At 43.1% G+C, this 23433-nt stretch overlaps 1 protein-coding gene across 2 annotated transcripts in view; it reads right to left on the reverse strand.

Moving 5' to 3' along the window:
• Positions 1–3830: 3830 nt before the first annotated feature.
• Positions 3831–23433, reverse strand: part of NALCN (sodium leak channel, non-selective) — a 349771-nt gene continuing 330168 nt past the window's right edge. For both annotated transcript variants that reach the window (XM_065533451.2, XM_015439488.4), the window contains 8 exons: positions 22970–23063; positions 18362–18494; positions 17589–17704; positions 15395–15552; positions 12012–12162; positions 9868–10017; positions 7994–8111; positions 3831–5520 (listed from right to left, as the gene is read on the reverse strand). In XM_065533451.2, the coding sequence (XP_065389523.1) occupies positions 5327–5520; positions 7994–8111; positions 9868–10017; positions 12012–12162; positions 15395–15552; positions 17589–17704; positions 18362–18494; positions 22970–23063 (1114 nt within the window). In that variant the 3' untranslated portion in view covers positions 3831–5326. The remainder of the gene's footprint in view (positions 5521–7993; positions 8112–9867; positions 10018–12011; positions 12163–15394; positions 15553–17588; positions 17705–18361; positions 18495–22969; positions 23064–23433) is intronic.

Here is a 23433-nt window from a genome sequence, read left to right on the forward strand (position 1 = left end):
GTACTGCATTGAGAAAGTGCCAGCCAGCCCAGCAGGGAGCTTTTGCCGCAGAGATTGCCTGTGGAAGAGTCCCACGCTGCCTGGAAAATGGCAAGCCCTTTTATTATTGTGCTCCATCACTGGCTGAGGATTATCCAGGAAGCATGTGGCCTCCACTCAAAAGCTGAGGTAGAAACGACCAAATGTCCATCAGCAGATGAGTGGATGGACAAAATGTAGTGTGCACTTTCAGTGGAATATTACCCAGCCATGAAAAGGAGTAAAGTATGGACGCAGGCTACCACATGGATGAACATTGAGAACACTGTGCTCCGTGAAATAAAAGTCACAAAAGGACAAATATTGTATGCTTCTCTTACGGTAAATATTTAGAACAGGTAAATCCATAGAGACAGAATGTAGATTAGAAGGTCCGAGGCTTGCAGAAGGAAGGAATGGGAAGTTATCATTTAATTTAATTTAATTTAATTCCCATGGCTGCCATGCTCACTGCCTCAGGTCTCTGCCAAAATGGCAACTGAGCAGTGAGTCCTTTAATAGTAAATTACATCCAAGAGGAAGGCCTGTCCTTCTGAGTCAAGTTAATTTTTCTCCATTGCACTTAAAACCTTCTGACTTATATATTTACCTGTTTATTTTCTGCTTCCCCAATAGACCATGAGCACCATGAGATTAGAGCATCCATCTGTAGACTCACAGAGCAAGAAGCATGACTGCCCCAATCTTGAATGGATAAGTAAGTAAGTGAACTACCTGCTGATTCATTCATCGGACAATAGCCGATCTCAGGCAATTACAGCGTGTCTTGTGTTATTCAGACTTTCCATTGATAAATTACTATAGGCAGAGTTCAGACAGCTCTTCCTAATTAGAGAATAACCTGTCTTTTGGAAAGCTACTTTGTTTGTTTTTCCGTCTGTGAATTGAATTCTCAGAGGATCATCATAGGAAAGGAGATCTCTCTGGTGTAACTTTTGTACTGAATCTGCACTGGACGTTGCTCTGTCCCAATGGAAGAAGAATGTCCCAGGAATGAGGAAGCGTGCAGCATGTTCAGGCTGGGTGTGACTTCTGTTCAGGAATGTAGGGGCTGCAATAAGAAGATAGTGTATCAGAAATGAGAGTTGGCACAGATGAAAGCTCTGTTGGAAAGGGTTGGAAGAGAGGGAGCACCTGTGTTTGAAGCCAAGGAGGAAGGAGGGCACATAGAATGGTTCACGTTGGAGAGAAGGAGAGAGACTGAAAGCACTTTTCTGCCTACAGAATTGTTTTTTTAATAGGAAGCCATGACCTTGAGCATGGTTGGAGAGAAGTCTGGGGACTATTGAGGTGCTTAGATGATATGGAAAAGATACTGCGAGACCTGGAACCAGCTAGGTCAGAGATAGGGAGTGAATAGGTGTCAATGGTGATGGACCATAATTCTGTCCAGGAAAAACTGTCATTATTTATGATAAGTCCTCATTCCAGACCACTGTGGTCAGTAGATAAAGGGAGAATGTGTGTCTTTCTAGGTAACTTTTGTTTCTTTTTGCCTTAGTTAATTCTCTTCTTCCAACACCTCTATTCTTCTTCTTCATCCCATCCCCACAATAAAATCTGAGCAGTTTGATGCCCATATCTCAAAATGCAATCCTAAAGTCAAAGAGAGAAGGGGTGTTCCATAGGGGGATAGCTGTAAAGAGAAGGTGAGTCTGGAGGCGCCATCCCTCTCCCATCAACTATAAAACTCCACCTAGTAAACTCCCAACTTGTAAATTCCATTCAGCTTGCAAGATCCAGGAGTAGTACTCCCAAGCAATTATAATGTAAAAGATTAACAAGTGATCCAGGGAACTGAGTCAAACAAAAAAGGTAAGTTAAATAAAAGTTATAAGGCCTGTGGGAGAAAGCTAGCAAAGAAAGGGTCCTCTGGAATTAGGTCCAGAAAATGGTCAGGGTGTTTCTGTGGGTACTGGTTGAAGAAAAGATGAACAGAGGGCAGTGTTGTTTGGAAGAGCAAGTCATTGGTGCAAGATGAATGAGCCCGGTGTGGTGGGGTCCTGCAGCCCCTTTCATCTCAGTAAGTCCCTGTCACATCTCCATCTTCCTTCCATGTCCTGTGCTGCTATAGAAGTTCAACTTCGAGGTTGGAGAACTAGAACCACAGTTCTCTTGGAGAGCTGGGGTATTGTAAACATTCACCCTGCATCTGTCTCTCTCTCCTCAATTCCATTTTGCACATTGCTCCCGGTGTGCTCCTCCTAAAGCCTGTGTCTTGCATTATTACTATAATCTTCCTCCCTCCCCACCTCTACAGACTCCCCTTTTCTACTGAGCACTGTCCACATGAAGTGTAGGGCATTCAAGGTTCTTCGTGCCCTTGACCAAGTCTCCAGTCTTGCCTTTGCACACCTGTTCAGAAGATTTGGAATTCATTGAATAGAGTCACCTGATGCTCTCCTTGATAATTTTCCTTTTATTATTCCAGGCATCATTCTGTCTGCTGCTTCCCCATCTATGACAATTTAAATCCAATTATTCTTTCTTTAATACTTAATTCAAATGGCACCACCACTCCAAAAGCCTTCTCTGATCACCACTCCACCTTCCTATGGCAGATTTAACAATTACCTTATATCATGGGGACCCGTAATAGTGGGTGAGAAGAGACCATATGAGTGGCGTTTTCATCTTCACCTCAACTTCAACCAGGGCTGCCTGGCTTTTGGCTGGTTAAAATTTTGGGATCTGTTGAAGGACTTTGAGAAACAGTTCCACTGCTTACCAATATATTGAAAATCACTCATGTATAGAATGCCACTTCCTACAAAGAAACAGGCAAACACAAAACACATCATTCCACTGGCTTAAAGCTGCTTTCCTGTAAGGCTTTATAATGCTGGTTTTTCTTCTACGTGCCCTTATCTCATCATCTTGGCCAAGGCACAGCCAGCTGATGGATGTTGATCTGGAAGCACCATTAAGAATAGAGTGAATAGCATCAGCCCTTCCATTCTGTCCATCCTTGTTCCCTTTGAATCCCCCTGAATTGCCATAAGAGCCACACGTGTGTGGCTTGCTCTCTCAGGGGCTCTGAGTCAAGTATTCCACCCCATACGCTTTCTGGTGCCTTTGGAACCGACAGCGTCCTCTAATTAAAGGCAGTGGGTGGTGTGATGACAGGATTAGTATCAGTGTCTGGCTTCCCTAAGGACCAGGGAACACTGTGGCCCAAGTTTTCCCATCTGTGTAACGGGATTGTTCATATGTTTGCGTATCTAGGGGTAAAATCTAAAAGGGGGTGGCGCTTACTTTCTCTGGCTTGCATCTGCTCTGTTTCGGGAAAATTGTGGTGAGGAGCCCCACAGGAAGTGTGTGACTGTTTTGCTTCATTGAAAATATAGAGTGCTATGGCTTTAAATACATTGGTATTCTGCCCCTGGCTTCACTGCAGAATGAACAACAATGATGTTCTGCTGAACATCAATTCCAGACGTTTTAGGAAGGGCTCAGCAGTTTCGTGAGAATGAAGCTGTATTTCTCAAGTGTAATGAGCCAAAAACATCTTGTTTTTATGCAGCACTAGTACAGACCCATGCCCTGGACCTGTAAATGCCTTTTCCGTTCATTGTAGGCTTGGAAGGCACAGGGTATTCGCTCAGCCTTATCAGCACAAATGTAAAAGGAACATTCTGGCTCAGAGAACTGAGTTGAAATGGATATCAGGGACACAGCTTTTGCCAACTAATTATGGACTGAATGTTCAATCCAGGGTTTGCAATGTGCTGCTACCGAGTGCCTGCCCCGCCAAGAAAAGGGTTTAAAAATGGTCAACTCAGCATAAATTATTTTACAAATCCAATATTTATTTTATCTTGTATGTACAAAAAGTAAACTCCAAGTGAACATCGAATCAAATCTAATCCTTTTGGCCACATGGACTGGTTGTTCTTTATCTCATAGTTACAATGAATCATATAAACTCTAGCCTGCCATCACCATGACACATCTGTGACACAGAAGGAATGTGCTATTTGCCTGTCTGAGGAATGTTAAATAGAGAAAAATAGATCATAAAGCAACCTGGAGGTCAGAGGGTTCTGAGATAATCCCTCTGCTAAAACACATCTGAACAGCAAATGTCCAATCTGTAATAAAATAGTTAAAGGTCTGAGTCCACTACTACTTGGCCAACCCAGCACAAGAAATCTAACAGCACTTTGTAATCATTTGGCTTTTCTAATTTTCCCAGAGGACATGGGCCACTGACATATAAGGAAAAAAAAAAAAACAAAAAAAAAAAAACGAAAAATGATTAAGTTGTGTGATCCCTAACCTGTGAGTTCAGAGGAAGATTTTGCAGGGCACCATTATTTCCATAGGAGATTCTGGTAACAGAGATGTCATTTCAAATGTAACATAGCAATGGTGTGTTAGGAGCAACCCATAATGAAATGACTCAGCTGATTTGTGGCAAAACAGACATACCTTGGGTAAGAAATGAAACCAACAATAACATCACACATGCAAAGATTTTTTAAAAATAAATTGAGCTATACAGTTTTATTCTTTTTGCTAAACTGAGTTATTAAAAGGCTTCTTAAGAAACTTAACATCTTTGCACAACTGTGTCACTCAGGTGATCTATCTACAGGTTTGTTATAAACCAGTAAGCATCCTGAGTCCATTTCTTTGCCTGGTGCTTGCATACGCAGTTTTCTCGGAAGGAGGCAACAGTTTCATTAGCATAACTGAGGAGAGAAATCAACTTGTTCTGGTCGCCAAATGTCTTGTGTATATTTTAAAATATAATGTGAGGAAAAGAAGAATCTGTAGTTTGTAAAACTACTATCATTTTAGCATAAGTTTAGCGCTGACCTTTTCAGATCAATCATAAATAATAAATTCTCTCAAGAGAAATATTTCTAGCGGAAATGGGAAAGATGTGAACTAAAGCTATAACCCCTGTACCCTAAATATCAGCCACTTTGGGCTTAGCACTCTTTTGGGGGGTGGTGATAATACTGCATTAGAGTACATATGAATATATACCTTAGTTTACACAGACAGAATATATGACAGTTTTGAGTGATATACATTTGCTTGCTGTATTGTTTCTAATATTATCAGTACAGTCAGTATACAAAATTTTTTTGAGCAATGATAGTGACCTATCATACATGCAGCTTATGCCTTTCTGTGGCAGGATGAACATCAATTTATAAAAATCTTGTGACAAGTTGGAATTCAGCTATAGATCAATTACAGATTGCTCACTGGACAATCAAGGAAATTACTAGAAAACAATTTTCACCACTAGAAATTCATCCACATTGACATTCACCTAAATATCCAGAAGGTCATCCCCACTTTCGTCGCTCTCCACAGTCAGCTGCCGGGTCCACCACTTCTTAACTTCAGAACCGCAGGAAGCCGCGTCAGTCATGGGGTTCATTTTGCACACGACAGATTTCATGGTTGTCCTCCCTCCAAACCGTAAGTTGACTGAGGACACTGAATGGCTTATTGGTTTTGGTGCTGTGGAATTAATGAGTCCTATGAGCCACTTGGTAGTGCTCCACCCTATTGTACTCATTCCTAAAAACCCATGATATTCCCATCAGTGATACTTTTGGCTAACAGGTTCTATCCACAGACGCTAAGTAAACATCCTTTTCAGGACTTGATTCTTTATGTTCACGATAGATTTTTTTTTTTTAAATTATGCTCGTGGACAACTCATGATGCCACTTGGGGGAAAAAAAGTGCCGTTCACCCCCTTTCATTTTGAAATAATTACAAAAACTAGAAAATGGCTAAAAATTCCAATTTGGGAACTCTTAAGTGTCATAGAAACCTGTGCATTCGTTAGCATATGCAATAAAGAAAAAAACAAAAAAGAAGGAGACTGTGACCCACAGTGAAGGCGAGGAGGGATGCAGTGAGGGCACAGGAGGAAAGGTGTGGTTCTGGGGCCTCACAGTCATGGTCTTGGGACCCACCTCTATAACCTGTGGATATGTAACTATGGGCAACTTCATCTCTCTGAATCCAAGTTTCCTCCATTGTAAGATGAAGACAATGAAAATGTCCTAATTACACTATTGTCAGGATTAAAACAGGTTACATGAGATGACTTAAGAAAGTGCATAGCATGACACCTGGTGACATTGTTGCTGCCCCCTCAAAATACTATTTTTCTTCCCCTCTGCCTCCCCAAACTCAGCCTGACCCCAAGATCATGTCTATTTCATGATCACAGTTTTTGGTGGGGACCACCTAGGCATGGACCAGTGGAAGTTTTGTTTTTTTGGTTTTTTTTTTTTTTTTTTTTTTGAGACAGGTTCTCTCTCTCTCTCTCTCTCTCACCCAGACTGGAGTGCAGTGGCACAATCTTGGTTCACCACAACCTCTGCCTCCCAGGCTCAAGCGATTCTCCTGCCTCAGCCTCCCAAGTAGCTAGGATTACAGGTACGCACCACTACTGGTCAGGTCAGCTAATTTTTGTATTTTTAGTAGAGACAGGGTTTCACCATGTTGGCCAGGCTGGTCTTGAACTCCAGACCTCAAATGATCCACCTGCCTCGGCCTCCCAAAGTGCTGGGATCACAGGGGTGAACCACTGCGCCCGGCCCAATGGAAGTACTTTTGACAGCATCATTTCTTTTGTCCATTTAAATGAATACCAAGGACTGTGCATTCTCCCCAGGTCACCTCTCCTATCTGTCCCTGCAGCATCTGGCCCCCAGCTCTGTCCATGCCCTTGTTGCCTCATGCTCACACAGTGGTAACTTCCTCCAGCTTGTAACCTGCCTCCAGGCTCTGCTGTGGACAATTCGTCCTTTGGTGCCAAGTCAACGTCCTAAAGCATAGATTCCAAAAATCACATATGCTCAGAGATCTTTGCTAGGTCCTAATTGCCTCCAGGATAAAACTGAACCTAGTCAGCTTGTAGTTGAAGGCTTTTTTTGACCTGGTACCACCATCTGCTTTGTCTTGATGCTGTCATTCTCTGCTGTGTTTGAATCAGGAGGAACCTACATCTTCTCTGATCTCTGAAAAATAAATTCTTGAATATGAAAGGGGATACTTTCCTTGGTGGTAGTCCCAGTGAAGATCCACGGAACATCGTCAGCCTCAAAATGTAAGCTGTGCTGTCATCCGCTTTGTGGAACACATATGCTACACATCTAACTTCGATTGGGCTGACGTTGGGGCACAGCTAAAGATCATTATAAGCTCCTGCTTTAGCATGAAGTTAGTTATCTATAGAGAAAAACATGTACAAGGACACTGGGCTGTGGGGAACACTGCTCTCCCTCCATTCCTGAGTGCTTTTAATGGGATTATCCTGGCTGTCCAAAACCCTATACAGAAGAAGCTCATAGAAGAAAATTCTCTGACTGAATCAGTAAAATATGGAAAATAATGGGTTTATTAAAGGAAAGGATTGAATGAGAGAACACAAGTAATGCACTTAGGAGAGTGACTGGCATACAGTGAGTACCACATGTTTTTTGTTGTTTTGTTACTGTACGGAGGTAAAGCAGCTTGCCTAAAGCCAGTGACCAGCTCAGCTGCAAAGTGTTCTGAGACAAATAGGGGGCCTGTCCCTTTTTGGAGAACTTGGTGGCATTTTCTGAATGAGTGCATCTGCCCACTCCCTCTTCAATTAAATACATTTTGCCCATGTTTGGGCATGCCTTGAGGCACACAGAAAGCCCTTGGAAATCTCTCCCTCTTTCTGAATCTTGGCTTTTTCATAGGTGCTGGCTTCTCAACCACGATAGCCTGAAATGTACCCAGAAAATGGGGGCTAATGTAAGTCATATTTAGAGAAGTTATTTTTGGGGGCAGTGTTTTTGACAAGACTACATTTTTCATTATGTTGCTGTCTGTAAACAACTGTAGATGCAGACGTGCATTTTGAAAGGCAAGACCCAAAACACACAAACAGAGTAAATACCTCTCAAATGCCTCGATCGCTGGAGAAATGCCTGGATGTACCCACCTGAGGGCAAACGCCACTGCCCAAACTTCCTCTGGGGTTTCCCTGCATCAGCCGCATCTTGCCGACTTCCTCCTCGATCTGACAGTGTGGGGCTCAGGAGCTGCTGCTGGCTGCTTGTCTGCATGGGAGGAGAAGCATGCAGTTACTGTCTTTCTCAACCCTGTGCTCTCCTCCTTTTACTATAAGAAAGGAAAACACATGGCAGGAGGACAAGCGGGAAGAACAACATGGACTCAGAATGTCCATAATGGGGAAAAGGGAACACAGGTATAAAGGATCACAGAAGCAAAAGAGCTACCACTGCACGTCGTGCTGAAGGGGACACCGCTCTTCCCAGGAAACCCCCACTGCCTCAGTCCCCTCCGTGCCTGAGAATGTCATTGTTTCCCTTCATATCTTTGCTGGCAAATCAGGGGGCAAGGACGGGACACTGAAGGAAGGAAGGTGGGGCCGTGGGGACCGGCTGGACAGGGGAAGTCTACTTTCACCAGCCTGGAGATCCACACTTAGAGCCTCAGGGAAAGAGTTCTCTTCAGGCAAAGCTGTATGATGGGCCCTGGCGGAGGATGGAGCCGGTAACAATCTAAGCTAAAGTCAAAGAGAGATGCCAAGACATCCCACACATTTCACCTGTTCTCGGGTTCACCTGTCACCTCTCCCTTTTCTAAAAGCCTTGGTCTTCACATCTCTTTGATATCCCCTCTTGGATTTTTGTGTGTGTGTGTTTGTGTGTGTGTGTGTGTGTGTGTGTGACCTCTTAGGCTTTTTCATCTAAAAACAGAGGCCTCTACAATCGTCACTTTCCCCGGCCTCATTGGCCCTGTCTCACTGTCTTTCCTGACCTCAGCCTGCCTCCCTCCCCCATGCGAGACATTGCCAACCATCTTCAGGGTGACCAGTGGCAAGGCCACTGTAGATGCCTCACCTTGCCCCTTGGTTGACTAACTCTACAGAAATCCCTGCAGTCGGTGGCAGATAATTTCTAAAGGCTGGGGAGCCCCAAACATGAAATCTACTGAAAACTGGGCTATGGCACCAGTGGGCCTCCTGGAGCACCCTGCTGGGCCATGGAGCCTTAGGCTTCCAAAGGTACTCCCGGCCCCTGGCTGCAGTGCTGCACTTCACGGAGCCTGGTGCTCTTGGGGCTCTGCACAGAGTACAGGATCAGCTCCACGTTGTTAACCTCAAATTGTAACTGCTGCCTCATAAAGGGGCAGGTCCTCCCAGGCAGCTGCTTCTCACAGCACAGCACTCTCCAGGACACTGATAACTCCCTCTACTTTTTAAAATAGACACATACATCAAGTTTGAAAATGAAAATATGCCGTGACCTAATAAATAAAAACTCCGCAAGCCAACTGTCCTGAATTCCATATGTTCTTCTGATACCCAACCAAGAAAGGATACATCTTCAATGAGTCTGATTAAGGAGGTTGAAAGCCAATTACAAACATTTTCACTGATTCTACCACAAATTTCTATGACTTTAGTGAGGACAGGAAAACATTTAGGGCAGAGTTTCACGTAAACCATGTAATATTTCCAGATTAAAATGCAGCCCTTAGATCTGATGTTCACTCTTTAGACAAAAATAAAACTACAGAATTGCAAAGTTCAGGGCATTAACTGTTTTTTGGCATTCATATGAATCAGAATATTTTTAAATAACCTCAACTACATCCAAGATGGCAAAGACACAGACGTAATCTGGATCAATGGATTTCCATTGTCTTTTTTTTTTTAAATGAAAATATTCCTATTAGAAATATTGTCACCTTGTTTGAATGACGTGACCAGCACCCATTTTATTTATTTTTATTAAAAGAAAGAAGCCCACGGAGTGTCCTGGGATGGAGGACGCCTCGTGCCCATACCTCGGGTTGCATGCTGTTGTCCTGACTGTTGGCATTCGTGTCTTCACTGGGCTGGGTGGTCTCAATGCTAGGCGGGTTCAGAAACCGGCTGAGCTCTTGCTGCTGACTCTCTCTCAGGCTGTGGATGATACTGCATGACTGCTGCTGTTTCTATGGAAATGCGATTGTTTGTTTAGTAAAATAAACCCAGCATCGCACCTGCCCCACCGCCACACAAATCATATTTTCTTCTCCCCTCTCCTAAGACCCGCATGATTGGTGACCTCTTAGGAATTTCCAGGTAAAGATCCTGAACTAATTTCAACGTTCAATTAAGGTAGGCTGATGCAAAAGTGGGCTTAGAGAGGTATGTGTTGACTTCTCAGTCCATTTTCATTTGTGTAACAATAGGAATAGTGATGGTCATTGATGCTTGTGTTTTATTTATGTTTGTTTTTTGTTGTTGGTGTTTTCTGTTTTTTTGTTGTTTTTTTGAGATGGGATCTATGTCTACTATGTCCCATAGACTGGAGTTCAGTGGTGTGATTATTATAGCTCACTGTAACCTTAAACTCCTAGGCTCAAGCTATGCTCCTGCCTCAGCCTTCTGAGAAGCTGAGACTAAAAGTGTGCATGACTGTGGCCGGCTAATTAATTAATTATTTTTTTCCCAGAGAGGAGGTCTCACTCTGTTGCCCCAGCTAGTCTCAAACTTCTGGTCTTAAGCCATCCTCCTGCCTCAGTCTCCCGATGTGCTGGGATTACAGGCATGAGATACTGCCCAGCTTGTATCTTATTTAAAATTACTAATGTAGCTATTCTATTTTTTCTCCTCTTATTTTATTCTAGGCTCATTAAGCCAACACAACCCCAACCCCTTTCCCACTTTCCTGCAAATTGTAAGAGGCAAAGTGCCTCGGGTGGATGAGAAAACCTTCGTGCTTGTCTTGGTTCTGAAGTTTCCAGGCCGATCCAGGAGACCAATCTGTCTTGGCATATACAAAAGCCAGGGCTCCTTGTGCCCTCTCAGAGCTAGAGGAGGACAGATTGATCCCTGGAGCTAACATAGCTACAGTGGCCAGCAGTGACGGGACATCACTGGGAAGCTGGCCTTGCTATAGGAGGTTGAGTTGTATCTTTTCTCTGGGAACCTTTTCTCTTCCAATAGAAATACATGTTTCTGCAATTGATGTTGCTCTGAGGAAGAAGATTGAAACAATCGCTGTTACATATAAATGTTTAGTGATTGCTTTGGGTTTTTTTACCCGTCCGTGAAACATGCCAAAAGCATTCATAAAGGTAATTATCTCATAGAAACATTCACTGTAAACAAAGTATATGCCAACGCAGTATACATTCATTAATTTATGAGTTAGAGAATCTTATAGGCTTATAACTCAGGAAGCAGGAAACATCATTAATCTTGAGAGGTGGTCTTTTCAGAATAAACAGCATTATCACAGTTTGTTGAAATTTTTAGCAGCAATTTAAAGTAGTTTTGCAAATTCAATGTGGAAAATTCTAGAATTTTGTACAGTGGAGTTTAATAAATGGACATATTTTAATATTAATTATTAATAAACTTTTTTTTTTTTGAGACGGAGTTTCACTGTGTCACCCAGGCTAGAGTGCAGTGGCACGATCTCCGCTCACTGCAACTTCTGCCTCCCAGGTTCAAGTGATTCTCATGCCTCAGCCTCCTGAGTAGTAGGGATTACAGGCATGTGTGCCATGCCCGGTTAATTTTTGTATTTTTAGTAGAGATGGGATTTCGCCATGTTGGCAGGTTGGTCTCCAACTCCTGGCCTCAAGTGAGTTGAGCTCCCCCCTTGACCTCCCAAAGTACTGGGATTACAGGTATGAGCCACTGCGCCTGGCCAATAAACTGCTTTTTAAGTGTTCATGTCATATTATAAAAATGGGATTCCATGGAAACTCCTAATGGACTCTGCTACAGAGGGCAGGGCTGACTGTGGACCAGAGTGAAAGTCTGCATCAAGATCTGACCACTGTAAGTGGAGGTAGTGGACATAGTTTAAAGGGATAGAAGGCCGATCACAGAAGGAGCTAATCCCATGTTCATGAAGCTCTTTTCTTTTGTCCTCCTACTTCCGGGCGGGGCAGGGCGGGGACCCAACCTGCATGTGTGCAGTTAGTTCACTTACGGCTCTGATGCGCTTCAGGCACTTCTTGAGCCACATGCGGATGGTCTGCTTGGCCACCTCCTCCTCTATGGTGTACTCCAGCTGCTCCCTCGCCAGGAGCTCCTCCAGCTGCAAGCTCTTCCGGATGTCCACGGACCGGTATGAAAGCATGCTGGTGGGGGGAACACACCCGCAATCACAGCTCTGATTTACCTGAGATTTACACCTTTAGATATGTCAAAATCCAGAGAGGACATCACTCCGTCTAACAAGTCTAGCGTTTGATGCCACCCCTCACCACCTGTGTGTCTTGGGCGGGTCCTGTCACCTCTCTGTGTCTCATAAAGATAGTCCTGGTAACTTCTTTATTTAATGACTAAGTAAGTTAATATCTGTGAGGCTCTTATAGCAGTGCCATCTAAGTGCCTGTAAAACAAAAGATCCAGGCTAGGTAAAGACTCAGGACTTTCTCTGCAGAAGGGAGACTGTGCCTCGAATACTTTCTTCACACTTAACCCCACGTGGTGATGGTTAATATGCTTGGCTGTGCATCACACCTTCCTACCCACTGCATTCCATTTCCCTCTCTGTTTATCTCATTCATCCTTCTGTATCTTCCTTATTTTTTTTTTTTTTTTTTTTTTTTGAGATGGAGCTTCGCTCTTGTTGCCCAGGCTGGAGTGTAATGGTGCGATCTCAGCTCGCTGCAACCTCCGCCTCCTGGGTTCAAGCATTTCTCCTGCCTCAGCCTCCCAAGTAGCTGGGATTACAGGTATGTGCCACCACGCCCAGCTAATTTTGTATTTTTAGTAGAGACAAGGTTTCACCATGTTGGTCAGATTGGTCTTACACTCCTGACCTCAAATGATCCGCCTGCCTCAGCCTCCCAAAGAGCTGGGACTACAGGTGTGAGCCACCATACCTGGCCTTCTTTATTAATTTTAGAGGCTACAAAACAAACCCAGGGTTGAATATCCACTCCCTTTTAACCCTCGACACACAACAGGCCCATGCAGTGGTAGATGAAGCCAACACAGCAGATGTTTTGCATCGCGGGTCACGGGGCAGTAAGGCAGCTCCCAGGATGCCTGGACTGAGCAGTCCACCACCACAGGAGAAGACAGGCCCTCTTGGCAGTGTGATGCACCCAGGTGTAACCACAGGATTCCAGGTTATGGTTCAGACCTATGCACCCTGGTGCACCTGTGCGCTACCCGCTTCTGTGAGCTCATTTCTACCCTAGAGCCCAAAGCACAGCATGGAGGCTCTTGAGAGCACTGGTACAGTGGACTTCTCTTCTTTGCTGAATCTCTTCCCACCACAGAGGGAACAAAATGAATTTTCTCTTCCCTGACTCATCAAGAATCTCATCAAAGCTTCATTGCTTTTATCTTCACTGTTTTTATCATATACTGGGCTAGGGGAATAAATAGGAAGGGGAGAAACAGCCCCACCATTGATTTTGCCTGGGTCTATTTTTATTAGATACACCAGTGTGTTCCAAAGAGGCTGAATATTAACTATTAATGACCACAGTATGCCTATCTGCCTCATGTCAACCTAAAAAAATTTGTCACTAGGAGGAAAGACTCAGAAACATTCTGACAGAGATGACATCCTCTGTGATTCATATGCATTTCTCCGTCCCATCTTTTTCTGCTTTTTAGCTTGTTCGTGGAAGAACTGAATAGTGGGAGGTGAAATTGATAACTCGTGAGAACTTTTCCCAGATTCTTCCTGTGCTGATCTGATCTTTTTTTTTTTTTCTAGCTTCTGGCCACAAGCATATTTCTGTACACCTGAGTTCTCCTGAAATTTGAGACACAACACAGTACCCCACGCACTACTGGTAGGTACTGCTATGTGATTAAAATAGCTACTGCTAGTCAATCGCTCTTATTTTTTCTGTGGCACGGGCCCCTGTGGCAGTGCAGCTTATGGGACATTTCTTAAAATAATGCTTTAGATGCACAGAATGAAATATACAGTATTACAAAGGAAACCAATTATATTAAAATACAATTCTCAAATTACTTTAAAACAGCAGTGATATAGTAACATAAGTGCTTCTTTATTATTCCATTAAATAATACCATCTAGCAGAGCTCAAATGACTACCCTAACTCAGAAGCACTGGTGAGCATAAATGATATTTTAAGATGTCAGCCAAGGCAGTCAGTTATGTAACCTGAAAATATCTATGATTTCTCCTGGTAACAAAGACATGGATATTACTAATGTGACTGTGGTTTGTTGCCTACATTCATCATGGAAGAGAATGCCGCATTTCAAAGACCGACTAGTGAAAATAAAGATGTAATTGTTTCCCTTTGCAAGTCCATGGGCCTCTGTTTTATCCATGGACTCCTGCTTAAGAAGCTGTTATGGGTTAAATGTTTCCTCCCAAAGAAAGAAGTGTTGGAGTCCTAACCTCTAGTACCTCAGAATGTAATGTTATTTGGAAAAAGAATATTGCAGATGTAATTAGTAATTAAGTTAAAATGAGATCACAGTGGAGTAGGATGGACTCCTAATGTAATATGACAGATGTTCTTATAAAAGGAGAAATTTGAATATAGATACATACACACACACACACACACACAGAATGCCATGTGAAGATGAAGGGAGACCAGGCTGATGCTTCAACAAGCCAAGCAATGCCCAACATTGGCAGCACACGCCCCGCAGCCAGGGGAGAGGCTGGGCCAGATTCTCCCTCACAGGCCTCAGAAGGAACTAGCCCTGCAATACCTCCATCTTGGGCTTCCAGCATCCAGGACTTCGAGACCACACCTTTCTGTTGTTTAAGCCCCTCAGCTTAAGGTACCAAGTTACAGTAGCCCAAGGAAACAAATACAGAAGTCTCCCAGGGAGAAGAAAAGGCAGAGACTCCATTTGACCCTCTGTCCTGTCTGGGTGCTCATGAAATGTGTGGAAAATCTGGTGTTTTAGCCAATGGGGCAACCATCACAGAGCAGGTCAGGCGAATTCTTATCAGACCTGTGCAAGTGAGGCACTCTACATGTTAGTCCCAGCTTTGCCAGAGCCCTGTAACCACAAGCAAGTCATTCAGCTCTTCCGGGCAGCTCCCACATCATAGGGAAGGGGTGGGACTGTACTCTCCCAGATCCCTTCAACCTCTTCCCTCAGGGAGCACCTCCGTGGGCAGGGGCCCCTGTGGGACGTCAGGGCATGGCTGCCCAGCCCTCCCCTGCGAGGCACCTACTTGGAAATGATCACTGGAGGGCAGCGGGAAAGGGCACTTAGCACCTGGGACATGTGACCCCGCTTCACGACCACAGCAGATGTGGCATTTGGGTTGGAAACACACTGCAGAGGCCTTGAAGGCTGACGGCTGTAGTTTCTGGCCCCGTTCAGCCCTGCAAAAGCCTGCCTTGTACCTCAGGACGTCGTGGAAGGTGACGTCGCCACCGTTGTGGAGCCTCTCCATTTCGTAGCACATGTGCTTAAACAGGAGCTTGTCCTTGTCCAGGTCCACCTCCAGCCTCCCACGCAGCAGCCGCAGCAGGAACTTGACACGGAATGTGGGGATCACCCCCTGTGTGGCAGAGCACAAGCAGCAGCAAATCATCATCAGGCCTCAGTGATGCACTTGGGTTTCTCAAAAAAAAAAAAAAAAAAAAAAGGTGCTATTTCTCAAAAGCTAGCATAATTAGCACCAGATGTGAAGAAAGCTGGTCACCTCCTTGGAGCCTGGTGGAATTAAGTGCACTGAGAAGAGCAGAGGATGGAAAACTGAGTGATAAATTTCTCTCTCTGGGATGCCACCACATTGCAGCATTTGGAGCGAGGCATGGGAAGCTCCCCCTCAGCCCCCCAGGACGCTGCTCTTGCTCTCACCAGGCTGATGCTCATGTGGCCTGTCTCACGGACTCTGCCTCCAACACATGCACTGAGTGGGTCATAATGCACTCACACAAGGTAATGGACAAGACACAGACATGTAATCCTCCTCTTCACTCAATCTGGATGCTAGGAATGTCTCAATGTTTATTGCAAGTTTTCCTACCACTAAAAGATAACTTGTGGTGGATCATGCCTGTAATCTCAGCATGAGGTGGGTGGACCACCTGAGGTCAGGAGTTCGAGATCAGCCTGGCCAACATGGTGAAACCTAGTCTCTACTAAAAATACAAAAATTACCCAGATGCAGTGGTGCGTGCCTATAGTCCCAGCTACTCGGGAGGCTGAGGCTGGAGAATCACTTGAACCCAGGAGTCAGAGGTTGCAGTTAGCCGAGATTGTACCACTGCACTCCAGCCTGGGGACAGAGTGGGACTCCATCTCAAAAAGAAAAAAAAAAGAGATAACTCCTTTTCATGTCTTCTTCAGGATTAGAAAAACTATATACAAGAGAATTTGGCCCCCAGCTCTGCCCTCTTCTGGGTCAGAACTGATCCAGACACTGAGAATCTAAGATGTGTTGCTACCTCCCACGCAACACAAACCACCATGCCCCCCTGGCTGGATCTTTGAATGAAAGTGCTGGGCAGAACACTAGTGAGCATGACTGCCTGCCAGTTACTGACATCTCAGTGTGCAGGGTAGTGTGTTCTTCATGTGTGTATTACATTAAAGCAGGGTGACAGTTATGGAGAGACAGGTGGGTCCTGAGGAGCTGAGAGTGAGGTCAGATCCCCTGCACGCAGGGCACACACTATCTTGAAAGCCCTTGAGACTGGAGCCTGGGTGGGCGGGGGTACCAAGAAGAGGGATAAAATTGGGGTGAGGGCACTGACAGGGCCCCTCATTTATGACGCCCATGCTGGCTCCTTGGTCTTTGTGCCCTTCATCAACTCTTCTTGAACTATTTCCAGATCTCTCTTCCAAATACTCTGGCAGAACCTTCCTTGTGTTGTTCAGACATAATGTCCCACAGCACCCCTCAGGCCTCCTTCATGGCCATTCCTGCCGGTGCAGCCCAACCCCAACTACTGTCTATAGTTTTAACTTCTGGAAATACTGCTACTAATACTATTATTATTTCACTTTTTATTATTTGTCTCCACCTATTAGAATGTAAACTCTGTGAGTACAGGAGCTGTTCCATCTTGTTCATTGCTATATCCTCAGTGCCTAGAACTGTGCCTGAGTGTTTGCTAGGATGAGGAAGAGAGAAGAGGAGGAGGAGGAGGAGGAACAGGAGGAAGTGGAGAAGGAGGAGGTGGGGGAAGAGGAGGTAGAGGTAGAGGAGAAGGAGGAGGTAGAGGAGAAGGAGGAGGTGGAGGGGGAAGATGGGGAAGATGAGGAGGAGGGGGTGGATGAGGAGGAGGAGGGGGTGGAGGAGGAGCGGGAGGAGGGGGTGGAGGAGAAGGGGGTGGATGAGGGGGTAGATGAGGAGGAGGAGGGGGTAGACGAGGAGGGGGAGGGGGTGGGGGAGGGGGTGGAGGAGGAGGAGTAGGAGGAAGGGAAGGAGGTGGAGGTTGATGATGGCAATGACAAGAGGAAGAGCAAACCGCAGCTACTTTGGCTAATTTTAAGAAATCTTTGCCAGCCTCAAAACCATTTAAATGTTTGAGACATGTTGGTAAGTCTCTTTGAGGTGGGGCATGAAACAACAACCCACTTCCATACCTCTCTTTTATCATCCACCATGTTCCATATGATTTGAAAGTGGCGAAGATCGTTGTAACTTAAAAGCTGGTCCTCCTCAGTGGAATAAAACAAGGAGAAATTCTCAACAATTATGGCTTTTAAAAAAAGAAAAATTCAGAAGTTAGACAATTATGCTAATCTGTCATATTTCAGAAAGAGTAAAACATCCATTATTAATAATGGATTCTATCACCTACATCATAAGCCAGATTTTTAAAGTGCTTTTAGTATGGTTTCCAAATTGGCATGTTTACACTTAGACTAAGCTATTTCTGCAGCTCCTGCCTTTCCAAAGCATGAGGGTCATAAGCACAAACACACATTCTGTGTATAGAGATAGTCATGCCAGCTGGCTTTAACTCTTAGTTTAGAGCTCCAGGGCCATTTTTAAAGGTCAAATTGAGTTCTGGGTGGCCCCATGGCTGGGTGAATAAGGTGTACCTTTCAAAAACATAAATGTGATATTTCAAGGCTAGACAGTCCTCTCTGATATTTGTTCAACTCAGTCCATGAGAAGAGCTCTTTTGAAATTAATGATCATAATAAATGGTACAACTCTTAAAATTGCAGTCAACTGTCATTTACATGCCTTTCAAAGGTCTTTTCAGCTTCTGGATTGAGAGACAACAATTTATAATTAATGCCATGGAACACCCACCCCAAGCAATCCAAGATAATTGCTTGAAAATCATACATAATTATCTAAGTACCTGAGTTTAAAGAGTAAAAAGTATTCAACTAACATCACTTACCTACAAGCAGATTTAGCATGATGTAGGCAATGATGACATAAAATGAGCAGAAATACATAAGTGCCCCAGCATAGTTTCCACAGTCTGTTGCCCAGTATGTAAATTCATCCGGAGTACAAAAAGGAGGCTGAACCTTTGGGGCATTGGGACAGAAGAAGGAGAAGATAAGAGTAGAGAATAGAAATTTCTTTTAGCTGACTATAGTTAATGAATAGATTCCTAAACATATAGAATATTATTAACTTCAAAGTAAGCTTTCAAAAGCCACATACATTGGGTACATCATCTATAGCAAAAATAAAGAATATTTCACTTATTGTATGCTGTTATCTTGTAGAATCCCAAGGTTACTGCCATTTTTAAAAGCACAATGAAAATGAACTGATCTCCACTAGATACTCTTTCTGCCTCCGCCACTAGCCCCAAGTGATAAGTAGCCACTGTGATGCAAACTGCAGAAAATCAAATAAAAAGACATTTGCAAGTTTTTCTCTGACTGAAGTAACGGGTTAAGATTTGGGAATATACACTCTACAGGAATACCCTGGAGACATTGCAGTTTCAGTTCCAGCCTGCTGCGATAAAGTGAATACTGCAATAAAACAAGTCCCACGCATGTTTTGGTTTCCTAGTGCATATGCAAGTCATGTTTATACCATACTGTGGCTTATTAAGTGCACAATGGCATTATGTCCAAAAAGGTATGGACCTTAATAAAAAGTATTTTTATTGCTAAGAAAAGCTAACAATCATCTGAACCTTCAGTGAGTTGTAATCTTCTGCTGGTGGTGGAGGGCCTTGCCTCAATGTTGACAGCCGCTGACTGAGCAGGGTGGTGGCTGCTGATGGCTGGGGTGGCTGTGGCAATTTCTTAAAACAAGACAACATGGAAGTTTATCATATCAACTGACTCTTCCTTTCATGAAAGATTTTTCTGCAGCATATGTTGCTGTTTGCTGGCATTTTACCCACAATAGAACTTCTTTCGAATTTGGAGTCAATCCTCTCAAACCCTGCTGCTGGTTTATTGAGTAATTTTATGTAACATTATAAATCCTTTGTTGTCATTATGACTACGTTCATAGCACCTTCTGCAAGAGTAGGTTCCATTTCAAGAAACCACTCTAATCATCCATAAGGAGGAATCTTCATTCCTTCAAGTTTGATCAGAAGACTGTGGCAATTTGGTCACATCTTCAGGTTCCATTTCTAATTCTAGTTCTCTTGCTATGTCTACCAACCACATGTGCAGTGACTTCCTTCACTGAAGTCTTGAACCCCTCAAAGTCATCCATAATGACTGGAATCAACTTCTTCCAAATTCCTGTTAATGCTGATGATATTTTGACCTCCTTCCATGAATCATGAATGTTCCTAATGGCATCTAGAATAGTGAATCCTTTCTAGAGGTTTTTCAATGTACTTTGCCCAGATTCATCAGAGGAATCACTATCTATCGCAGCTATTCACCTTATGAAATCTATTTCTGAAATAATAAGACTTGAAAGTTGAAATGACTCCTTGAGCCATGGACAGAATGAATGTTGTGTTAGCAGGCATGAAAACAACATTAATCTCCTTATACATCTGCTGGTACAGCTCTTGGTTGACCAGGTAGATGCATTGTTAATGAGCAGTACTACTTTGAAAGGAATCTTTTCTTTCCTGAGCAGTAGGTCTCAAGAGTGGGCTTAAATATCCAGAAAACCATGCTGTAAACAGCTGTTCTGTCATCCAGGCTTTGTTGTTTCATTTATAGAGCACAGGCAGGGTAAATTTAGCGTAATTCTTAAGAGACTGTATTACTCCATTATCAGGCTGCTAATAAAGACATACCTGAGACTGGGTAATTTATAAAGAAAAGAGCTTTAATTGACTCACAGTTCAGCAGGGATGGGGAGGCCTCAGGAGACTTACAATCAGGGCGGAAGGGGAAGCAAACATGTCCTTCTTCACATGGTGGCAGCAAGAAGTGCCAAGCAAATCGGGGGAAAGCCCCTTATAAAACCATCACATCTCATGACAGCTATAGTGAGAACTCACTCAGTATCACAAGAACAGGATGGAAGAAACCACCCCCATGATTCAATTATCTCTGCCTGGTCCCTCCCATGACACAGGGAGATTAAGAGAACTACAATTCAAGATGAGATTTGGGTGGGGACACAGTCAAACCATAGCAGGGACCTAGGATTTTTGGAATGGTAAATGAGCATTAGCTTCCACTGAAAGTTACCAGCTGCATTAGTCCCTAACAACAGAGTCAGTCTGTCATTTGAAGCTTTGAAGCCAGGCATTGACCTCTCCTTTCTAGCTATGAAAGTTCTAGAGGGCATCTTCTTCCAATAGAAGGATGTTTTGTCTACGTTGAAAATCCATTGTTTAGTGAAGCCACCTTAATTAATTATTTTAGGTACATCTTCTAGATAACTTGCCACAGCTTTTACATCAGCAGCACTTACACTTTTATAATATGGAGATGGCTTCTTTCTTTCCTTAAACATCATGAACCAACCTTTGCTAGCATCGAATATTTTTTTCTGCAGCATTCTCACCTCTCTCACCCTTCATAAATCTGAAGAGAGTAAGGGCCTTCTTCTGCATTTGGCTTTAGCTTAAGGGCATGTTGTGGCTAGTCTGATCTTCTATTCAGACCGGTAAAACTTTCTCCATATCAGCAATAAGGCTATTTCTTATCAGTCATGTGTTCACTGGAGTAGCATTTTAATTCCCTTCAAGAACTTTTCCTTTGAATTAACAACTTGAGTAACTATTTGGTGCAAGGGACCTAGCTTTTGGGCTAACATGGCTTTTGACATGTCATTCTCCGTAAGCTTAATCATTTCTAGCTTTTGATTTAAAGTGAGAGATGTGTGAATCTTCTTTTCACTTGAACACTTATAGGCCATTGTAGGGTTATTAATCGGCCTAATTTCAATATTGTTGTGTCTCAGGACATAGGGAGGCCCAAGAAAAGAGAGAAGCGTTGGAGAAACAGCTCTTTGGTGCAGCAGTTAGAAGACATATGACATTTATCAATTAAATTCTCCATCTTATTGAGCATGATTCATGGCACCCCTCAAAACAATTACAAAAGAAACATCAAAAGATCATTGATCACAGATCACCAAAACAGATATAATAATAATGAAAAAGTCTGAACTAGTGAGAATTACCAAAATGTGATAAAGAACCAGAAAGTGAGCAAACACATGCTGTTAGAAAAATGGCCCTGATAGATCTGCTCAACACAAGATTGCCATAAAGTCTTTTACACAAGACTTTGTAAAAATGCAAAGTCTGCAAAAGGCAATAAGTGAAGCATAGTAAAACAAGGTGTGCCTGTACATAGCAAATTCACGTTCAAATTGTGTAAGGAGTGAGCCCCATTCCTGGAACAGGGTCATGGGATGCTATGGAATAGCACAAGACTTAAGTCATCAAAAACTCTCTCATTGTTTACAGGCTCAATAAAATGCCAATGCCTCTGACAGCACTTTCTGGTTTTTCTCAGCCAGAGAAACTAGCTCTTTCTTCTTTAATCCCAGCATTCTGCTTGTATTTTTATTTAAGATTCGTTAAATTTTGCGTTGTGTTCTATTTGATTTGGCAAATTCTCCTTGTTAATTCATGCATGAAGTCCTAGCGCTCCTACTCTGTGCTAGGTTTGTGCCAAGTTTGGGGAGAGACTGGTAAGAAAGACATAGGCCCAGTCCCTTCTTCCTGCTGACAGTTGGATGCTGTGTAATCCAATATGGTGACCACTAGCTCCATGCAGCGAAGTAAATTTAAATTTATGTTAATTAAAATGTAATAATATAAAATTAAAACTAAAATTCAGTTCCTCAGTTGTGTTAGTCGTATTTTCAGTGCCCCATAACCACATATGGCTAGTGGCTCCCCGAATTAGACAGTGCAGATTTCCACCACTGCAGAACTTTTATAAGACAGCATTGGTCTGTCCTATAGTGAGAAAGAGAGAAAATAAATGAATGTAAGCCAATAATTCACTACAGCTGTGATACTTATTACAAAGGAGAACTATAGAGCAGCATAAGAACATATAGCTGGCTGTCTTAGCTGAAGGCAAAAGACCTGAAGGAATGGATGTTTAAACTGATACCAGAAGGATGATGCTTGGGGAAGACAGGGTATAGTAAGAAGGAAGTATAAAGTATACTTTATAGTATAAAGGAAGAGTAGCTCAGAGCCCTTGAGGTAAGCTCCCGGAGTGTGCCTTGGAGTTGCTGAAGACCTAGCACCTAGCATATAGCTGAGGGGCAGTGTACTATCTACTGAATATGTTAAATTAAAGGGCTCCCTGTTTGACTTTGATTACCAAAATATTAAAGATGGGAGGGAAAGAACAACACCCACAGAATGCATATTTGTTGAATGGAACTACAATAGTTCAGGTTGGGTTAATTGAGTATTTTGCCCTAAATATTCATGCATTGGAATGTGTAATAATGCAATTTTATGGACTGAAGTGTCAGGATTTATATTTCATACACAAAGTCTTGATGCTAACAAGGATGATCCTGCCAACATTGGGTTGCAAGACTTTCATGCTGATTCTAAGTTTTGTTCATGGTGAGAGATATTTACCATACAGTCATGCATAATCTTGTTCCAGTCTTCACCTGTGACAATTCGGAACAGTACGGTAATAGCTTTGCCAGCCGAAGAAAAGTTTGCATGCCTAATTTAAGAAAAAAAATTAACAGAATGTGAATAGAAGGGTTTGTCATGAAATAGCATAGTTTGCCACCACCAAAACAAGTGGAGGTTGTAGTAAATTTGGTTGCTAAGTTACCTTTTCCAAAGGTTATACCTTTTTATTAGTTTGTCATTTATACTTGCCTCCAAATATAGCTGTCTGAACACCCAACTCTGGCATGACCACTAATTTATTGCCATTCATCTTGAATGACTAAGTAGGCAGGCTTTGGCAACTAAGTGATTCCTTCTTTCACTTGGAGGATGCTATAAAAGGTAGGGCAGCCATGTAGCTAATTCCTACAACCAGACATATCGGTATATACTTTGTTGTATCAGGACTTAAAAAAAAT

The sequence above is a fragment of the Macaca fascicularis genome, chromosome 17 (genome assembly GCF_037993035.2).
Source record: "Macaca fascicularis isolate 582-1 chromosome 17, T2T-MFA8v1.1".
NCBI lineage: Eukaryota > Metazoa > Chordata > Mammalia > Primates > Cercopithecidae > Macaca > Macaca fascicularis.